This window comes from Ictidomys tridecemlineatus, chromosome 3, assembly GCF_052094955.1.
Source record: "Ictidomys tridecemlineatus isolate mIctTri1 chromosome 3, mIctTri1.hap1, whole genome shotgun sequence".
Taxonomy (NCBI): domain Eukaryota; kingdom Metazoa; phylum Chordata; class Mammalia; order Rodentia; family Sciuridae; genus Ictidomys; species Ictidomys tridecemlineatus.
In genome coordinates this window covers 84,732,926-84,751,550 of record NC_135479.1, presented here as the reverse complement: position 1 = coordinate 84,751,550, position 18,625 = coordinate 84,732,926, and the positions used below count along the sequence as shown (strand labels likewise).

At 43.6% G+C, this 18,625-nt stretch overlaps 1 protein-coding gene across 7 annotated transcripts in view; it reads left to right on the top strand.

Annotated features, from left to right (window-relative positions):
- The first annotated feature begins 689 nt into the window (after positions 1-689).
- Positions 690-18,625, top strand: part of Dzip1l (DAZ interacting zinc finger protein 1 like) — a 33,000-nt gene continuing 15,064 nt past the window's right edge. For 2 of the 7 annotated variants that reach the window (XM_078043380.1, XM_078043379.1), the window contains exons 1-7: positions 965-1,458; positions 8,637-9,218; positions 11,636-11,720; positions 14,335-14,453; positions 15,204-15,365; positions 16,352-16,480; positions 17,817-17,879. In XM_078043380.1, the coding sequence (XP_077899506.1) occupies positions 8,718-9,218; positions 11,636-11,720; positions 14,335-14,453; positions 15,204-15,365; positions 16,352-16,480; positions 17,817-17,879 (1,059 nt within the window). In that variant the 5' untranslated portion in view covers positions 965-1,458; positions 8,637-8,717. The other 5 variants (XM_078043376.1, XM_078043375.1, XM_078043378.1 and 2 more) reach the window with 5 other exon arrangements.

Genomic DNA, 18,625 nt, shown 5'->3' with positions numbered 1-18,625 from the left:
CCAGCAAACAGATTACTCCTTCAGCCCACCTATCTCCCACCTCCCATGCAGGCCTTCTCACCTGCATTCTATCACTGCAAGATAAAGGGAAACAAAGGACATGAGTGTGGGAAAGCTAAAAAAGACCTTAGCTATAAAAAAAAGGGAAGATCTCTCCTTTCCTTTTAACAGATTCTTCCTCTGGGGAGAAGTCTTTTCTGCTGTCCTTTAATAAAGCCTTCTACTTTCTACTTTACACTTGCCTGGTTGGGTGCTTCTCTGTTATACTTGAGGATTTGGGGAAGCACTGATAAACAGCAGTAACACTTGACTGTCCCAAGATGCAGAGGACTGAGGCTGCTGTGGAAGGAAGGCCTTAACAAAATCAAACAAAGCAAAAAAAAAAAAAAAAAAAAAAACCAGAACAGCAAAGCAAAACAAAACAAGAGCCCATAATTTTGGGAATCGCAAGGGATCAGGGAGAGAAAATGAGGTGTGTGGGGGGAAGGTGGTTGCCATCTGATCAATCTAAAGCACACACCCAAAGGATTCAAAGGATCAAAATCTAGAAAGTTCCCCTTAGTTTTGGGCGGGTGAGCAGAGCTGTCTGTGGAGATGGGGCGGAGCTGCAGTCGCCCCAGTTTACAGCAGGCCCATGGCTGTGGGCCTGGAGGGGGAGAAAGGGAGCACGTGGGGCGGGGATGGGGACTGGGGTGGTAGGGAGTGAAAGAAGGAGAAGGTTGGAGCACTCCAGCCGCCCTGGGCTTCAACACTCCCAACTTTCAGCAAGGCCCGGGAACTAGTGACTTGGATCTTGGATTTTCTTAACGGATTAAACGTGGCATTCCCTCCGTCCTCCCATCCGTTACAGATCTAAAAATAGCTCGTCCCGGGGGTGCTGGGAATAGGCTCCGCCTCTCCTTGGAATGGTTGGGACGCTGCGGAGGCTACACAGACCCCAAGCCTGGAGCTCCTAGCGTAAGGAGGCGATCTCGGCCCCTGACCACTGCGGGTGGACCGCCCTGGGGTAGCGGGGCTAGCCTTCTCCCCGCCGCGGAGTGCGCGCAGCCCGGCTAGTGGTGGCTGGGGAAGCAGCATCCCTGGGCTGCGCAGGGCTCCGGGCTGTCTCTGGGATATCTGGGCGGTAAAGTGAGTCAGGCAGCGGGCCTGGGGCGAGAAGGAAAGCTAGAACCCCGAGATCTTTACCCGCTGCCCCCAGCCCCGCGTGAACCCCCTGGTGAGCCTGGCTGCCTGGGAAAACTATGCCAGGAATTCAGCCCGGGAGGGGAGCGGGAAGGCGGCGTGGCTGCAGTCGGAGCGATCCGGACCGTGGGCGGAAGGAGGTTAAACCTTGGCTGCCCTGGTGTCCTGCAGGGGTCCAGCCCGGCTCCGGGACTGCCAGCTCTGCCTCCCGACCAGCGGCTCCCCGGGCTCCGCTGGGCACTCCGCGCCAGCCCCTTTGGCCTGCTCCGGACCGAGGTACCCTGGGAGGGAAGGACTCACCCGGCGTTGGAGGCGCGGAGTGGGAACGACTGATCCCCCCAGGCCTCGGCTTCCCTGGGAGGCCTTGCCCTTTTACATTTTGGAAGAAAAAAAAAAAAAAAGAAAGAAAGAAAGAAAAAGGAAAAGGAAAGAAAAAGAAAAAAAAATGTGATTTAGGGGGCTTGATGATTTGAGTTCTGTAGTTAAAGGGAGATCTGTTAGCGATGAGACGACTTTTTAAACAAACATGTTGGCATCTCTATTTACTCCCGGTTCCACCCCTGGACTGGAGTTTAGCAGCGGCAGCAACAGGATTGTTGATTTGAGGTGGCGGTGGAAAAAAGTCCACAGGAGATTTACTTAGTACCGGGCAAAGGTGTAAAAAGCAGAATTTTGGTTTTTGGTTTGTTTTTTGACAATTCTGCAACTCGGAAGATAGGGCATTCAGTCCTCATGTCTAAAATACTTCCAAGGGACATCAGTCAAATCTCCACACCTACTTTTATTTTAAAGAGAATCTTTGCGTGGCAGAAAATTTACAATAGACTTTTGACAATAAACGTAAACACTGTCTTTTAAAAAATACCCCCTTGGGATTGGGGTTATAGCTCAGTGGAAGAGTTGGAGATTAGCATGTGCCAGGCCAAAGGTTCATTCCACAGCACCAGTGCACATAAAAAAGTGAATAAATAAAATTAAACTACCTCCTTAAAGTTGCTGGGAATAGAAGGCCAGCTGCAAGGGACAGAGCTCTATTCCTGGTGGAATGGATTTCTCCTTCTTGCTGTTTGTAGCTTGTGACCTTGGATGTAGCCCCTAGAGAAACAGGGAAGAGCAGGAAAGGGGGACTCCTTTGAAAAGGGCAGAATCCAAGATCAAGTCTAAAGTCTGTAACTGTAGTGCTCCAGGAGAGCCCCTAGGTCCCTCTGATCTCTATGGAGTCTCCTTGCACTCCCTTGCCTGTGCTGTGTACAGAGCCTGTTTGCAAACTGTGGGAAGGTTTCCTTGGCAGCCATAGCAATTAGCACTAATGATGTGCCCCAGTTCCCCCAGGCAGGTTTGGAAGCCAGGGCAGGTTTGTAAATGATTGCTTGGCAGTCCTTTAGAAGCTTGGCACCCTCCAGAATCTCCTCATGGGGGCTTTCTTGAGGGAGAAAAGACAGTACAATGTTGTGTCCTGCTGTCAAGTTAAATAAAAAACCAGGCATTTGGCCAATTTTGTGGAAGTTATCTTTGATCGATTTTAGGTGGGAAGATTTCAGAAGAAATGTAAATTCTCCAGGAACTGTTCACAGTGTGATGGCTGCCTTGCTGGGTGGTGACCAGGGGTGTGCAAAGCAAGGGTGGTAGAAAGGTTTTCCCTACTGGGTGTGGGATTGCCATGGGTAGAAGCCAACTCTCCAACAATAAAGTGCTAGCACAAATATTCTTTGGGGTTATTAATTCATGGTATTGGACTGGGATTGGGAAGGGAAGTTTCCTAGAGCCCCATCAAAACATGTAGAGGTGGATGACACAGCTTCAGATTTCCTAATGACAGTTAGTCACATCTACTTCAGTGTCTATTCCCAGATGTGGAGAAAGCACTGTGCTGATAATTCAGTCAAGAGAAAGCACGTGTCCTTGTCCCTGGAGCATGTGGTTTCCAGGTAACCTTACACACTTTCATTTGGCTTTGTCTTCTGTCTACTGTAGCCAGAAAGCAAGTTGTAGAGCTGAGTCGTGTTCAGACTAGCCCTGCAGACACGGGGAGATTTTAAGATCTCCAACGCTGATCCTGTCATGATTTGCTGTAAACCCTGTCAGCCCTTGCACTTTGGTCAGGAAGTCTCAGGTACTGTAATTTCCATAATAGGAAATAATTTATATATCATCATCATCACTCCCCGCCCCCATTCCATTATTGGGAGTTAGTTTGGCGTAATTCAAAAGCTTTCAAGTTAGACAGAAGTTGGTTGCTTAGTAGCTGAGTGACTTGGGGCAGGTCTCTTAGTCTCCCTGAACCTTGGTTGCATTTGTCAGATGAGGCAAATCATAGCTTCTTAACAAGGATATGTGTGGGCTGGAAATAACACTTTTAAAGGCTGGTACAGATCTGGAATATAAATGTCTGATAAATAATAGCTGCTATCATCATCATCTTCCAATTCCCACAGTTCTGCTTTTAATGCCAGAGCCCTAGGACTTCTGAGAATTGGACCCTTGGGGTTCCAGAGGGAGAGAGGCATGGTATTTTGGGGGTACAGTAAAAACTAATTCAAAATCCTGCATAACTGGGAGTGAGAATGTTACTCTCTATATTAAAGGAATAGGCAAAGGTTTAAGAGTGGCCCAGGATGCAAGCTATCACACCAAGGGCACATAGTGACAGTGTGGTACTGGGATGCCTGAGCCCACCCACAGGGCTCCTGCACTCTCTGCTTTCATTAGTAGCCATTGGAGTCAACCTGTGGACCCAGGCGGTCAACAAATCTAGCATTTTACTCTGCTATTTCACTCCAGTGAGTTCAAATGAAGGACTCCTAACTTCATTTTTACTCTTTACCCTAATTCTTGGTGGTTCATAGCTTCATTTCTTCAAGACCCCAAGAATGTAGGCAGCTATTCTAAGATTTGAACAATGTTACTCAGCTCTATAGCAATCTGAGCTCAGGAAAATTGGTCAGGGGCTGGAATACAACAGATAGGAATGAATCCTGGTGAAGGTCCTGGAAAGCTTGGAGCTGGAGGAGGAGAAACAGAAATATTATAGTAAGGGACCTTCCTTGGTGCTCCCACAGCACCCTCTCTTAACTCCTTCCCTGGCACCTACCAGTCTGTGAGTAATTTCTGTGTTTTTCTGCCTTTTTGGAGAACAAACTCTGGAGCCAGACACTGCAGTTGGCATTGTGTGCAAGTCATTTCCTCTCTGTTCACTCTCTCAGTTTCTTCGACTGTATGATGGGTTGTGAGAATTGAACCAGATAACACACATAAAACTTTAGAACTGCGGGTAAAACATAGTTGGATTCCACAGATGTTAACTCTTTTTATTGACAATGGCAGGGACTGTTTGCCTGGGTCACTATCCAATCTGAATGTGAGTTATGGTGCCTGGCACTTAGCAGGGGCTCAGGAATCCTGTGCTGATGGATGGATGAATGAATATTACACAGCCACCCCACATGGACTAGACTGTACACTCTGTGCTCTGGAACATCAGGAGGGCCAGGATATTTTGACTGTGGGTCTGGAAGGGCTTTCTGGTGGTAATCATGATAAGCAGGGCTTTCAGGCATGCATCCACCCTCAATAGGATCAGAAGGAGGTGGCTGAAGCCCTATAACAAGAGGTGGTGCTCAATAATGGCCAACAGTCCTGACCAGAGGTTACCTGCCTAGGTTTGAATCCAGCCTCTGGACCTTGGTCAGGGGTCTTTACTTCTCTGTGGCTTAGGTAATAAGCATACCTCTCCAAGGGGTTGTTCTGAGGATTACATGAATTCTACTCTGTAAAGCTACAGAAAAACAGTGCCTGAGACTCAAATAAACACCCAGAGGTGTGAAAGTGTGTACAGAAAGTAACTCGGTGGTGGAAGGTACACTTAGAAAGGTGGTTTGGAAAGAGTCATAGACGTGGTCTTGGGATGTCGTTCTTAATGAATTTGCAGTCAGCCTACAAGAAACACCGTTCTTTTCCAGATGGCTGAAGTTCAGTGGCGACTGCTCTTTTTAAACAGGACACACCCTCCTCCCTCCTTTTCCTTTATCCCAGCACTATCTACTATGGTGGTTCTGAACCCCTAAGTGTGAGAAGCTACATTTCTAACAAGTTCTTGGGTGCTGCTGCTGCTGATGGTTCAGGGAACATACTTTGAGAACCACTGCCTTACTTTATCTTGGACTCTAAGGTGGGGAATCAGTTGCCATTTATCATCAAACTTGTGCTGTGGCTTCTCCCTTACCTGGCACTTCAGGCATGTAATGCTACTTTCCTGGTGTTGGTAGCACTTGGGTTTGCAACTCCAGGTATAATCAGTTTAGAAGGATTGGGCCTTAAGGTCACAAGAGAGAAAGGCCAGAGAGAAAGAGATTTGGGGGTGTCTGAGGCTCATACGAGAGCAAGCCTGTCGTAGTTGAAGCTGTATGTGTGAACTCATCCCCAGGACAGTGTGCAGGGAGAATGAGTCATGGGTGAACAGAAAAATCTCAAGGTTACACTAGCAGTCCTGCTTTCAGTCCTCCTGTTTAAAGAGGAGGCAAAGAGGTGGGAGGGGAGCTGGGAGAGTTGGTGATGGGCAGTTATTGGCCTTGTTCTTGGGGAGGACTGCTGGGAAGCAGCTGAGACCAAAGCTTAAATAGTTAAGCAGTGAAATTCTCAGGTGAGCTCATGGTCTATGGGAGGACAGGAAGCAGGTGTCCTGTTACCCTTGCCTGCAACATGCCTGGTAACCTGCTGTTGCTCTGAGGCACCGCTTGTTGTGAGCAGTTGTCTCCCGGGCTCCAGTGGTGCAGTGAGCTTGGAGATAAGCATGGTGAGTACCATGTCACCCAGCTCTTTTTTTTTTTTTTTTTTTTGGTGATAGGTTAAGTAGGCCACGGGGTGGGGTGGGGGAGTATGTTAAGGAAGAGGATCCGAGAAAAGAAGGAAAGATGGGAGCTGAAACTGAAAAGGTGGATCTGCAGCATCCTGTGGGCAGTGTCAAGACCTGGCGAAGAGGCCTGCCCTTGGTGCTGTGACAAGAAGGAGCCACACTGAGCTGAACAGTGGGGAGCAGATGTGTGGTTGATACATCTGGGAAGTCCCCAGTGCCTAGCACAGGGCTGGGCCCACGGAGGTATACCTTCAATGAATGAATGAGTTGGAAGTTTGAGGGAAAAGGACTGAGATTCTAATCAAAGTAATAACCCCAAGAATCAGTGTTTAGGAGTTCAAAGTTCACAAGCTTTGGAACCAGAGGCCTGTGTACTAGCACTTCAATGCTGATCTTTCTAGCTGGGGCAAGACACTCAACCTCTCCAGACATCAGTTTCCTTGTTTGTGAAATGAGAATAATAATCCTGTGCCTGTTTGTAAGTTCGTGTGTAGACTCCCTGAGTTGTGAGTGCCATGCCCTCGCCTCTCTTCCACTTTGTACAGTGGCCTGTCACTACCTTTCCCAGATGAAGAGCTCAGCAAGCCCAGGTGCTTTCCTGGAGGTCCTTCCCCTGTGCCAGCCCAGACTCTCCTCTCCTCAAGGCCTTTCTCCTTCCTGGGGTCAATGGCCTTTCTTCTCTTTCTACCATATTTTCATGTCTGAATCACTGAATCCAGAAAGAACTTGATTAAATGGGGTAACATGTACCTCAAGGGAACTGCAAATAACTTAGAGAAGTGGAAAATGAAAAACAGATGTCCTCCAGCCTGCCTTTCCATTATCTAGAGGTAGGCATTGCTGACAGTGTCTTGTCCATCTTTCAAGAATTGCCCATGCGGCCTGGGGTGGTGGCTCAGTGGTAGAGCGCTTGCTTAGCATGTGTGAGCCACTGGGTTCGATTCTTAGCACCAAATAAAAATAAATGAATAGAATAAAGGTCCATCAACATGTAAAAAAAATTATATATAACCCAATTGTCCATGCTCATGAAATCCTGTAGATAAATGAATTTATGTATGAATAATAATTATATATTTTATATAATTATAACAGATACAGATTATTCAAATTATCTTTGGTTTGTGTAAGGCCTATCTATCTGACCATCTCCTATCTATCCATGCCATTTTCATCAATTCATTTATTTATTAATTTGTACTCCCGTTGCCCTCCTCTCATAGGTGATTATTCCAGTGTGACATATATGTAAATAATTAATATTTATAAATATTATTAGTAATTAATAATAAATAATTTGTGAGCTAGTAAATATGATTATATTAATATATAACTAAACCAAATGAAAGTATATATTAATATGTGATATTATTATTACATATCAGTATATGTGAAGCTGCCTTATACTTATCAATAGCAGTATTTTATTTTATAACAATTCCTTATTTCCTTGTACTTCATTTTTATAACAATTCCTTATTTCCTTTTACTTCATTTTTATAAATGATACTACAATGACAATTTTTTCTCAAGCAATGTGAGTTTGTCTACAGAGTATATTGTAGTTCTTTTTTTCTAACAACCTACCTTATTTATTTACTTACTTTATTTATTTAAAAAAATTTTTTTAGTTGTTGATGGACTTTATTGTCTTTATTTTTATGTGGTGCTGAGAATCGAACCAGTGCCTCATATATGCTAGGCGAGCACATTACCACTGAGCCACAACCCCAGCCCCTATTTACTTACTTTAAATTAAATTACTGATTTTTATTTTATTATTTTACAGTGCTAGGGGTAGAACCCAGGGCCTCGTGCATGCTAGGCAAGTGTTCTACCTCTGAGCTACAAATCAAAATTTACAGTATTCACTTTAAATTCCTTCCAGTATCATCAAACTACCATTTGGCTCAATTCCTAGCACAGCAAAAAATTGAAGGAAAAAAGCTCTTTCTGGATTGAACATAATCTGTGCAGAGACATGGCAGCTTTCTTGAGCCCCTCCTGGCAAGGGTAGACATCATTTCACTTACATTCCATGGGAGAGAATTTAGATATGTCGTCACACCTCACTGCAGGGGAAGCTGGGAAATGTAATCCACCGTGCTCCACTGGAATCCTGTGATGACAGAAGGCAAGGATTGGGTGGTTAGTAGATGGTTCTGCCACCCATGGCAAGTGGTTGGACGTTGTCCTGAGACACATGTAGGGTTGCAGAAGGACCCAGTTATACATTTGACAGCTCCACCTGACAAAGTTCTCTGCCAGGAACTCCTGCGGTAGGTCTGGAAGGGTTCTCTGAGAACCTACTGTGTGCCGGGTACTAGGCTGGGTGCTTCACCTGCCGCATTCCTTACCACAATTCTGATAAATGGGTCTTCTGGTCCCTGATGTATTTAGGAGGCTGAAGTGGAGAGATCTTGCCCAAATAGAGGTTTCAAATCTATACCCATGCAATTAATTGCAAGGCCCACACCCTGCCACGTCAGTGTGTTCCTCTCATATAGTAACCTCTTGTCCACTTGGTCTTGTGCTGACCAGCTGCACAGTACATGCAGCCACACACACCTTGCTTAACTTAGACTCTCTTCTCATTTTTCAGGCTCTCTTTCAGTTCCTTGGCCAGCAGCCGTGGCCTTGGTGGCATCACAGCCCGGTGGTCAGTCCAGGGTTTCTCCCCTCCATGCAGTCCACAGCCACTACTACTGAAGGTATTAGCAGCCCCCACTATGGGGTCTACACACTCCCCACTTTCAAATTCCAGCCTCGCAATGAGAGCATAGACTGGAGGCGTATTAGCGCCCTGGATGTGGACCGTGTGGCTCGGGAGCTGGATGTGGCCACTCTGCAGGAGAACATTGCTGGCGTCACCTTCTGCAACTTGGACCGGGAGGTGTGCAGCCGCTGTGGGCACCCTGTGGACGTGGTGCTGCTCAAGGTGCTGCGCCTGGCACAGCTCATCATAGAGTACCTGCTGCACTGCCAGGACTGCCTGAGTGCCAGCGTTGCCCAGCTGGAGGCACGGCTGCAGGCCAGCCTGGGCCAGCAGCAGCTGGGCCAGCAGGAGCTGGGCCGCCAGGCCGATGAGCTCAAGGGAGTGCGGGAGGAGAGTCGCCGACGTCGCAAGATTATCAGCACCCTGCAGCAGCTGCTGATGCAGACAGGCGCCCACAGCTACCACACGGTGAGGAACCACGATGGTGCACAGGGTGGGAGGGTGGGGTCTGTGTGCCCCAGCCACCAGGCCACCTGGCCAGCACAGTCCTGGGCCATAAGGCCAGTATGGGTCATTCTCACTGGTTAGGAATAGATTTGAGAGATGTTGCTTGTGGTCTGAGATCTGAGCGTGTCTGATCAGATTCTACTCTGTATGTTTATGTATGTGTGGTAGTTGTACACATGTGAGAGCTATGTATGGAGGTGGTGTACACGGAGTATGTATGTGTATAAGCACATATACAGGGTGCATGTCTAGTGTATGTATTTGTGAAGGTATGCAGGATATGTGTATGTGTGTGTGTGGATGGTGTGAATATGTGTGTTTAATCTGTGTTTGTGAATCTTGGAGGTACTTCAGCAAATGATATTTGTGTTTATGGAGAGTATGTGGCATGTCACAAATTTTTGGTCTGGTTTATCATGAAAGGTACAACTCAAGAATGTATATATAAAGATGTATTTTGTGTGAAAGCATGGTGTATAAGTGTGTAAGGAAGTGTGTTTGTACTTATGGAGGATGTGTGTATGGATGTAAATGTGAAGAAATGAAGGACATGTAGTGTACGTACCTAGATATGTGTGTATTTATGGAGGGTGTGAATGTGTGTGTGTGTGTATGTGTGTAGAGAGTGCACTGTGTAAAGATGTATGTGTGTAGAATCAGTGTGTGGCAAGGGAATAGTAGGCCTCATTTTTGGAAGGGGGCTCCACTGTTTACCCAGGTGATGGTTCATTACCCTGAGCAGCTTTTGAGCATTGGAATATGTCTCCATGGAAAATGCAGACTGGAGATCTTGACCTTATAATAAATTGTCACAGTGGCCAAGCTCTGAAGGTATGGACACAGGTTATGTTGGTTAGGTTTCAAGAAACTCAAAGTTTGGGAGTGATGGGTGACTTGTTTTTTTTAGTTCTCGATGATACTTTTTGACACTAGGTTCTCGTCCCCACATCATCAATTCTTTTTTTGCAGGGGGAGGGTACCAAAGATTGAACTCAGGAACACTCAACCACTGAACCACATCCCCAGCCCTCTGTTGTAATTTTCATTTAGAGATAGAGTCTCACTGAGTTGCTTAGTGCCTCACTGTTGCTGAGGCTGGCTTTGAACTCACGATCTTCCTGCCTCAGCCTTCTGAGCTGCTGGGATTATAGGCATGCACCACTGCACCCAGACCCACATCAATTCTTCAATAACAGCTGAGAGTCTTTTTTTTTTTTTTTTTCCTGGTGGTGCTGGAGAATCAAAATAAGGGCCTTGAGCATGCTACGCAAGTGCTTAGCATTGAGCCACACCCTAGCCCGACATTAGCTTTTTGTTTTTTTAGGATTTAAAATCACATATATTTCAGTTATGTTTTATTTTTTAATTTAATTTATTTTATTTTTTAAAATACACTACAACAGTGGAATGCATTACAGTCCTCATTACACATATAGAGCACAATTTTTCATATCTCTGTATATGTTCACATCAATTTATGCCATTATACATGTACTTTTTTTTGCATTCTTAATATACACATATACCACAATTTTTCATATCTCTGTTTGTATATAAAGTATGTTGACACCCAATTTATGTCTTCATACATGAACTTTGGATAATGATGTCCATCACATTCCACCATCATTTCTAATCCCATGCCCCCTTCCTTCTCCTCCCACCCCTCTGGCCTGTCTAGAGTTCCTCTATTCCTCCCATGCTCCCCCTCTCTATCCCACTATGAGTTAGCCTCCTTATATCAGAGAAAACATTCAGCATTTGTTTTTAATGAATACTTTTTTATGAAAAATTTGAAACATACCAAAGCAGAGAGGATGATATAGTGAACCTTCATTTACATACTGTTAGCTCAGAAGTTCTCATCTTGTGGCCAATGCCATTCCATGTGTATCTCTACCCACTTTCCCCCACTCCTGAACTACCTTGAAGTGTATTGGTCATATGCTTGTATCTATAATGTTTCAGTATGTATCTCTAAAGGCGAGGAATCCCTATTTTGAAAGATAAACACATCCCTATCATCACATCCTGAAAAATCAACAGAAATTCCTCAGTATCATTCCTCAGTACCAGTCAGTGTTCAGAGATCCCCAGAGCATTGATATAGGCAGATGTCACCCACTAAATAAAATTCTTCTACCCAGTAAATCAAATTCTTAATTTCTTGCCTTTTTTTTTTTTTCATAGTGCTAGACATTGACCCCAGGGCCTTGCATGTGCTGAGCATGTGCTCCGTCACTGAGCTGCATTCCCAGCTCCTCAAATTCTTTGTTTCTGAAGTAGCCCAGGGGTCCCAAGGGAAGGGGTGTTTTGATATGTGGAAGATGTCTCAGGAGATTTAATGCCACACTCCCAATTGCTTCCCTTCTGTGTAGTGCCACTTATGTGACAAGACATTCATGAATGCCACTTTCCTCCGGGGTCACATGCAGCGCAGGCATGCAGGAGTGGCAGAAGGAGGTGAGTCAAGGTGCAGTCCCCCTGACCCCACCACCCGCAGGGAACTGAGGAAGGGCGTAGGCTGGCATTCAGTGGACAGGGGGAGCCTATACACCCATCTGGGCCCTTAGAGTCTCACCATCCAGATGCAGATGGGGTGACCTACTGTCCACAGAAGGGGATCCCACAGGGGGCTGTGGGAGGAAGATGAGTTGTTGGCTGCCTGTATGGGGAAGATGAGATGGGAGTGGATGGGTAGATTCCAGTCTTAGCTTTGTCCCTATCTGTGATGTCACTTAGTCATTGCTCCCCTTCTGGATTTCTGTGGACTTCCCAGAGAATGAGACAGGCAGATGGGGTGACTTTGAAGGACCCTTGCCTCCCAGCTGTCTGTGAATATGCAGTTCTATGAGGCTTGCTAGGAAGGAGCTTAAATGGGGTAAAGGAGCAGTCAGACCAGATTTTTGACTTTTCCATATACTTGAGCTTATCTTGACTTAACCACTTAAACATTTTACCATTTGAATTCCCAAATGAGTGCCAAGACTGTGTTCCAACAGAGAGATCGTCATACATATATCTACTCTTTGAGGTTCAACAGACATAGCTAGCTGTACAAGTAAGACAAATCTAAATATGTAACATAAATATAAAAATCCCATTAAAGAAAACAGTTTTTATTTTCTATTATTTGAATTCCATTTTTAAAATAGTATCATATACCTAGCCTCTACCTCTATTATGTGTCTAGTTGTTGGTGCATTGCAGGCTGCTAAAGAAAAACAGATTTCCATGTCTTAAATACTGGTGTGTTGATAAAAGTATATGTCTTTGATATAGAAACTTTAAAAATAAGAATATAGGAAAGAGAAAATAAAGACCATGGACAATATCATCAAGAGTTAATATTTTGATATACTGTCAGGTTTTTTTTTCTGTTACATATGTAATCATAATATGCAATTTTTTTGGGGGGGGTACTAGGGATTGAACAAAGGGGCACTTGACCACTGAGCCACATCCCCAGCCCTATTTTGTATTTTATTTAGAGACAGGGTCTCACTGAGTTGCTTAGCACCTTGTTTTTGGTGAGATTGATTTTGAACTTGCAATCCTCCTGTCTCAGCCTCCTGAGCTGCTGGGATTACAGGCATGTGCCACCACACCCAGCTTCATAATATGCAATTTTGACTATTACTTATTTTCATTTAAGAATATATCAAGCTTTGTATACTAAATTATCTTTGAAAATAGAATTTTTGATGACTAAATTATATTATGTGGCTATTATAACTTATTTCATAATATTCTCCCACTGAATATGTGGGTTATTTAAAATTTTTCCTATTATATATGACAGGATGATTGATATTCTCATATGTAAATCTTTGTGCATATCTCTTAATATTTCCTTGATGAAAGGAGTAGGGAAATATGTTCTTGAGGCCACTTTTTCTACACGAATATTCATGGCGTATTATTCTCTAGCAGTGGGCTCCCCAGAGGCCCAGCTCTGCTATTCCACACTTGCCAGAAATCTCCTTACTGAACCAAAATAATTTATACTCCTTCTAAAAATCACTTGTTTTCAAAAAAATCCAAACTGAGAAAACCACTTCTGTTCAAAGAAAAATATTCAAACTTTTATAAAGTACTATCTATCTAGAGATCACTAGTAATACTTTAAAACCTAACAAATGATTAGACATAATTGGTGTCTTTATTAATCCTTAACTCTTGCATTTATTTGTATATATTGCAGTTTTAAAAACATTTTTTTTTGGTTGTAGATGGACACAATACCTTTATTTTATTTATTTTTATGTGGTATTGAGGATTGAGGCAAACGCTCTACCCCGAGCTACAATTGCACCCCTGTATTGCAATTTTTATAATTCATTCGAGATTATTTTTTTAACTTAAAAAATTGGAAGCAATGCTAAGAGAGAGACTGTTCTGAGTTCTCACACAAATTGGTGCCCCAATGAGATAATACATAGTTAAATTATCTACATTTAATCATTTCACAGTGTGTATATTCTTTAAAGCATCACATTGTGCATGATAAATACATACGATTTTGTCTGTCAATTAAAAATTTTAAAGTAGACACTTAAAGCAATGTTGGTTAAATTTTTTTCCATGCTGCCTTTTTTTAAATTGAAAATTAAAACTGTACTTTTAAATAATATTACTTTAAAAAGACCTTAAAACTACAATTATGTTTAATTTCTTTATGTTTCCCTCTGCTGCAATGATATACAGAAATGTTTCCATCAGTAGATGGCATATGCATGCTCGAATTCTGTTTCTGGTACTCTAGTAATTTTGTGCTTCCATGTGACAGTATTTTCAGAATGCTTTTTTTAAATGACAGTACAATAATAGTTCACATTTATTGAGCTGTCATGAAAGCACTATGCTGAGCATTTGCATTATCACATTTCATCCTCACTAACCCCCTCTGAATTGGGTGCTGTTGTGATTTCCATTTTGCAGTTTGGGAAAAAGGGTCAGGAATACTATGTGATTTGCCCAAAGTCAATGAACTAGGTGGCAAAACTGGTCCTGAACTGAGGTGTGACTGCAGAGGCAAGAAACTACCTTTCTACCCTCTCTTGTCATGAAACCCCAGGAAAACAGAAGCAAGAGAAGCCTGTGGAGGAGATGTTGGAAGAGCTACAGGCCAAGCTAAAATGGACCCAAGGGGAGCTGGAAGCTCAGAGGGAAGCTGAGAGGCAGCGGCAGCTCCAGGTGGGCACAGGAATCGGGGAGACTTAGGTTATTGGCTACTTAGACCTCTGATGCACATGAATCCCACAAAGCTGAAATTTCAGCTGTCATCAGAGCTGGGAGTCAGAGCTAGAATAGCACCTTCTTGGATGTGGCAAATGATTTTAGGTAGTTTGGAAGGGAGAATCAAATTATTTTGCCAGACCTGTGTGGCCAAAAGTAGAGTGGAGAGTTGCAGAATTCTTGCATTAGTCGGAACCCCCTGAAGCCATTGATCTTGAATTTTAACTCCTTACTCTATTCTCTTAGTTGGTTTTCTGAGAACAAAGACTGGATTTGATTCCGAAAGTTCCAGAACCCAGCCTGGAAGAAATGTTTAGTAAATATTTGCTGAATGAAAAGACAAACTTGCTGCTCATTCCTTCATTTATTCATTTGTTCATTCATCATTCATTTTCTCTGCATGCATTTATTGAGCACCAACTATGCCAGGCATTGCCAGGAGTATAAAGAAAGAGAAGACGAGTCCCGTTCTCAAGGGACTTCACAATTGAGGTTTGGCTGATTTAGAATGGCCAGTTCTAGATCCAAACAACAATGGGACAAATACCCTTTGTCTCCATGGTGACAAGCATGAATGGGGGCCTTTGCAAATTCTCAGCAATATTTGCTATATTGTGGAATTAATGATTTACATTGTTCTTGCTTTTTTCTTCCTTCTTTTCTTCCTTTTTTTCTCTTTGTTCTTTCTTTCCTTTTTATTTTTGGTAGGAAGCAGAGTTCACTCGTCAGAGGGAAATAGAAGCTAAGAAGCACTTTGATGAATGGAAAGAAAAAGAGCGGACCAAGCTTTATGGGGAAATAGACAAGCTAAAGCAATTATTTTGGGATGAATTTAAAACCGTTGCCAACCAGAACTCTACGCTAGAAGAGGTGCCCGACATAAAAAGCATTTCAAAGTTCTTTTGTTGAAAACCTGTTTATTCTCAAAAATTCATTTCTTAGTTTACATTACTTTTATTTGTTTTTATACAGTATATGAATGGGTATGTGTTGCTTTTGTTAGTGCAGTAGTGGTGTATATAACCACAATAACCACAGGTAGGTGGAAGGACATTTCTGTCTTTTTGTTGTTATTTTATTTTTTTAGTTGTAGTTGGACACAATACCTTTATTTAATTTATTTATTTTTATGTGGTGCTGAGGAGAACCTAGGGCCCCACACATGCTAGGAAAGCGCTCTACCGCTGAACCACAACCCCAGGTCTTTGTTGTTATTTATTTGGTGCCAGGGATTGAACCAGAGTCCCATATGTGCTAAGCAAGTGCTCTGCCAATGAGCTAAACCCCAGCCCTTGGTATTTCCTCTTTGATCTAATTTTCTGTGCCTTTTCCTTCTCATACTCTGCTAGTTCTGGAATCAGTGGACTGGGCTCTGGTGTGCAAAACCAGCCATTCAGGTGACAGTCAGGACCTTTTTGTTTTGTGGAAGAGGGGAAGGAGGCCTCAGGGGGTGGCCTGGGATGCCTGAGTCCTTCCCCTGGACTCTATTAGTGTGGTTCTCCACAGCATATTCCAAACTGAGGAAGAAATGGGCAGTGGTCAGATGAGCTCAGGGTTTTGAGTATGGCAGAATTTTAGTGGAATTGGAAGGATTCTCTTGGGTTCTGTCCTTCCCTGGGAGCTTGCTTCCCCTGTGCAAGGGCTGAACCTTCAGGATAACCCTTGCAAAAAGCAATGCTGATTCATGTGAACATTTGCAGGCACGTGGGTGTTTAGTAAGGACTAAAGTAAGGACTATTTGGGGGTTCGTGGTTGGGGTAAGTTGTGCCCTTCTGACACTGTATCGGCATAAAGTGTAAAAGTCAATGTGATGACTAGACCTTCTTCTGAATGAAATGATGCCCTGGCCTTTTCAGAAACTGCAGGCGCTGCGGTCTCACAGTGCAACAGAGTCCCACCTCGGATCGCTGCGGGATGAGGAGTCAGAGGAGCGACTCAGGCAGGCGCAGGAGCTCCAGGCCCTGAGAGAGAAGATGGAGATTCAGGTGATCATGCTCTGTGCAGTCCAAGGTTCTAGAGCAAGCCCAGAACCTTGTTATCTCCAACAAAGCCTCTTTTTTTTTTTTTTTTCCATATGGATTTAGGGGAATTGCAAGACATCAAAGGTCTGTATTTTCAGATCTTGTGCCAACTCATGAGAGGGTAGAGCAAGGTTCTCAGGCAAGGCTGGTGCTAGGTGTCCAAGGTCTGACTTGACTGACATATTTCCAAAATATATACAAACATATATGGGGTGACGCCTTTGTCATGATTTTTATCAGAAAGTGTGATGGTTTCCAGGATTTGAAGATATTTAGGATGGACCCACTGGTGTGATGGTAAATGAGAAACTAAACTAGCTCTCTGGAGCTAAAATACAGTTTTGATTTGTAGCATTTGCCATTTGCTGTGGTGTAAATACTCCCACTATGGATGATTTCATGGTAGCAAGGTGAGGTGACGTCACTGAATGAAGCTGAGTAAACTTATGCACCATCTGCTCTGACCCAGCTGTAAGAGGTGGCTCTGGCTGGTGGGTGAATCCTACTCCAGTCCAGTTACAGGTGGTCTGTGTCACTGATAATTCCATGGCAGGGAAGGACAGTTGACAGTCATTAAATCACAAGTGCTTCTGTTTCTGCTCTCCAAGGTGGTTGAGGCAGAGCTTCAAATTTAACTCTCAGCATTGCGGCATTTCCACCCATAGATACTTCACAAGTTTCCCATCATAAAGCAGCCATTCTTTTTCTACGAACTTCTTTGTCAATTTTTCTATTATTGATGTTTTTCTTGCCCATTTTTGGGTAGTGTGTGGAAATTAGCCCAGCTCTTTATTGTTCTAGTTGTGGCTATTTTCCACTGTTTTTCTCTTTGGTCTTCAACTCCATTTATTATGGCTTAGCCATACAAAAATGAAGAATGTTTTATGTCATTAAAATGATCAAATTATCAATCTTTTCTTTATGGCCTTTCCTACTCTTGGGATTTAAAAAGAAATGATTTCTGGGTTTTTCTTTCAGTACTTTTATGGCTTTAATTTTTACATTTAATTCTTTGACCCATCTAGAATTTATTTCAGTTTAAAATATTAAATATGGATCCACATTCATATTTTTTTCTAGACAGATAGTACTTATTTGAACATCATTAGTCAATAATCCATCTCCCCCTTTCCTCACCAACTAAGTTTCCATTTTTCCCCCCATCTTTGTCCGGGCTTTCTATTCTTTTCTATTAGTCTGTCTGCCTAATCATGAGCCAGTACTTTTTAATTTCTGTAGTTTTCTGATATATATTTAATATCTAGAGGGGCCCATTTAATAAGCTTTTAATCTTTTTCAGAATACAGAGTGGAAGAGAAAAATGAAGAAACTGCAGGAAGAGCGTATGGCTGAGAGGAGAGAGGTATTTGTCCCTGGGTGGTCTGGGGACATGGTTCCCGTGACCTCCTCTCATGATTCTACATCCTTTCCATTCCACCTCTTCCACCCAATCCCACCTGTAACTGGCTAGCAGATATTTTCTTGCTGATATTGTTCCCAGATGCTGGTTGCTATCAATATAAAGAATTGGTCAGCTGATGGGTCAGTCGTTTTCCTGGCCAGGGGCTGGGGATTCCAGGCTTTGTTTTGTGAGCCCAACAAAGTCCTATTCCGTGCTGAGGCCTTCTTGTCTTACAAACCTCAGATCAGTCACCTGGTCCATGTTTGGGGTTTTCCTTAAAAGCCCCCAAGCCCAGAGAACCAGGTGACAACAGACCTTAGTGATATGACACTGGGGGTCCAAATGTAGAGTTCAGTTTCTGAGCCCAGTACAGGCCTCAGGGTAATGAGAACTGCTTCTGTATACACGTCCATGAGGAGGAGGTCAGTTGAGGAGGTCACTGGTTAGCCAGGGCCCCAGGTTCTGCCGTAGAAAGTTCAGGAGATGACAGGGCTCAGGTCAGAGCCCGGCCCATGGTTGATGCTGCTCCCCACTTCATCATAGAGCTGTGTGTGGTGGCCATGTGATGGGTTTTATTTTATTTGAAGCACTTTAAAATAGAAAATATACTCAAATTGGTTCCAAAAGCAGAAGAAATATACTAAGGTACACGGAGAAGTCATTCTACCTGTGCCCATCTCACAGGTGATGATTTCTATTGCTTTCTT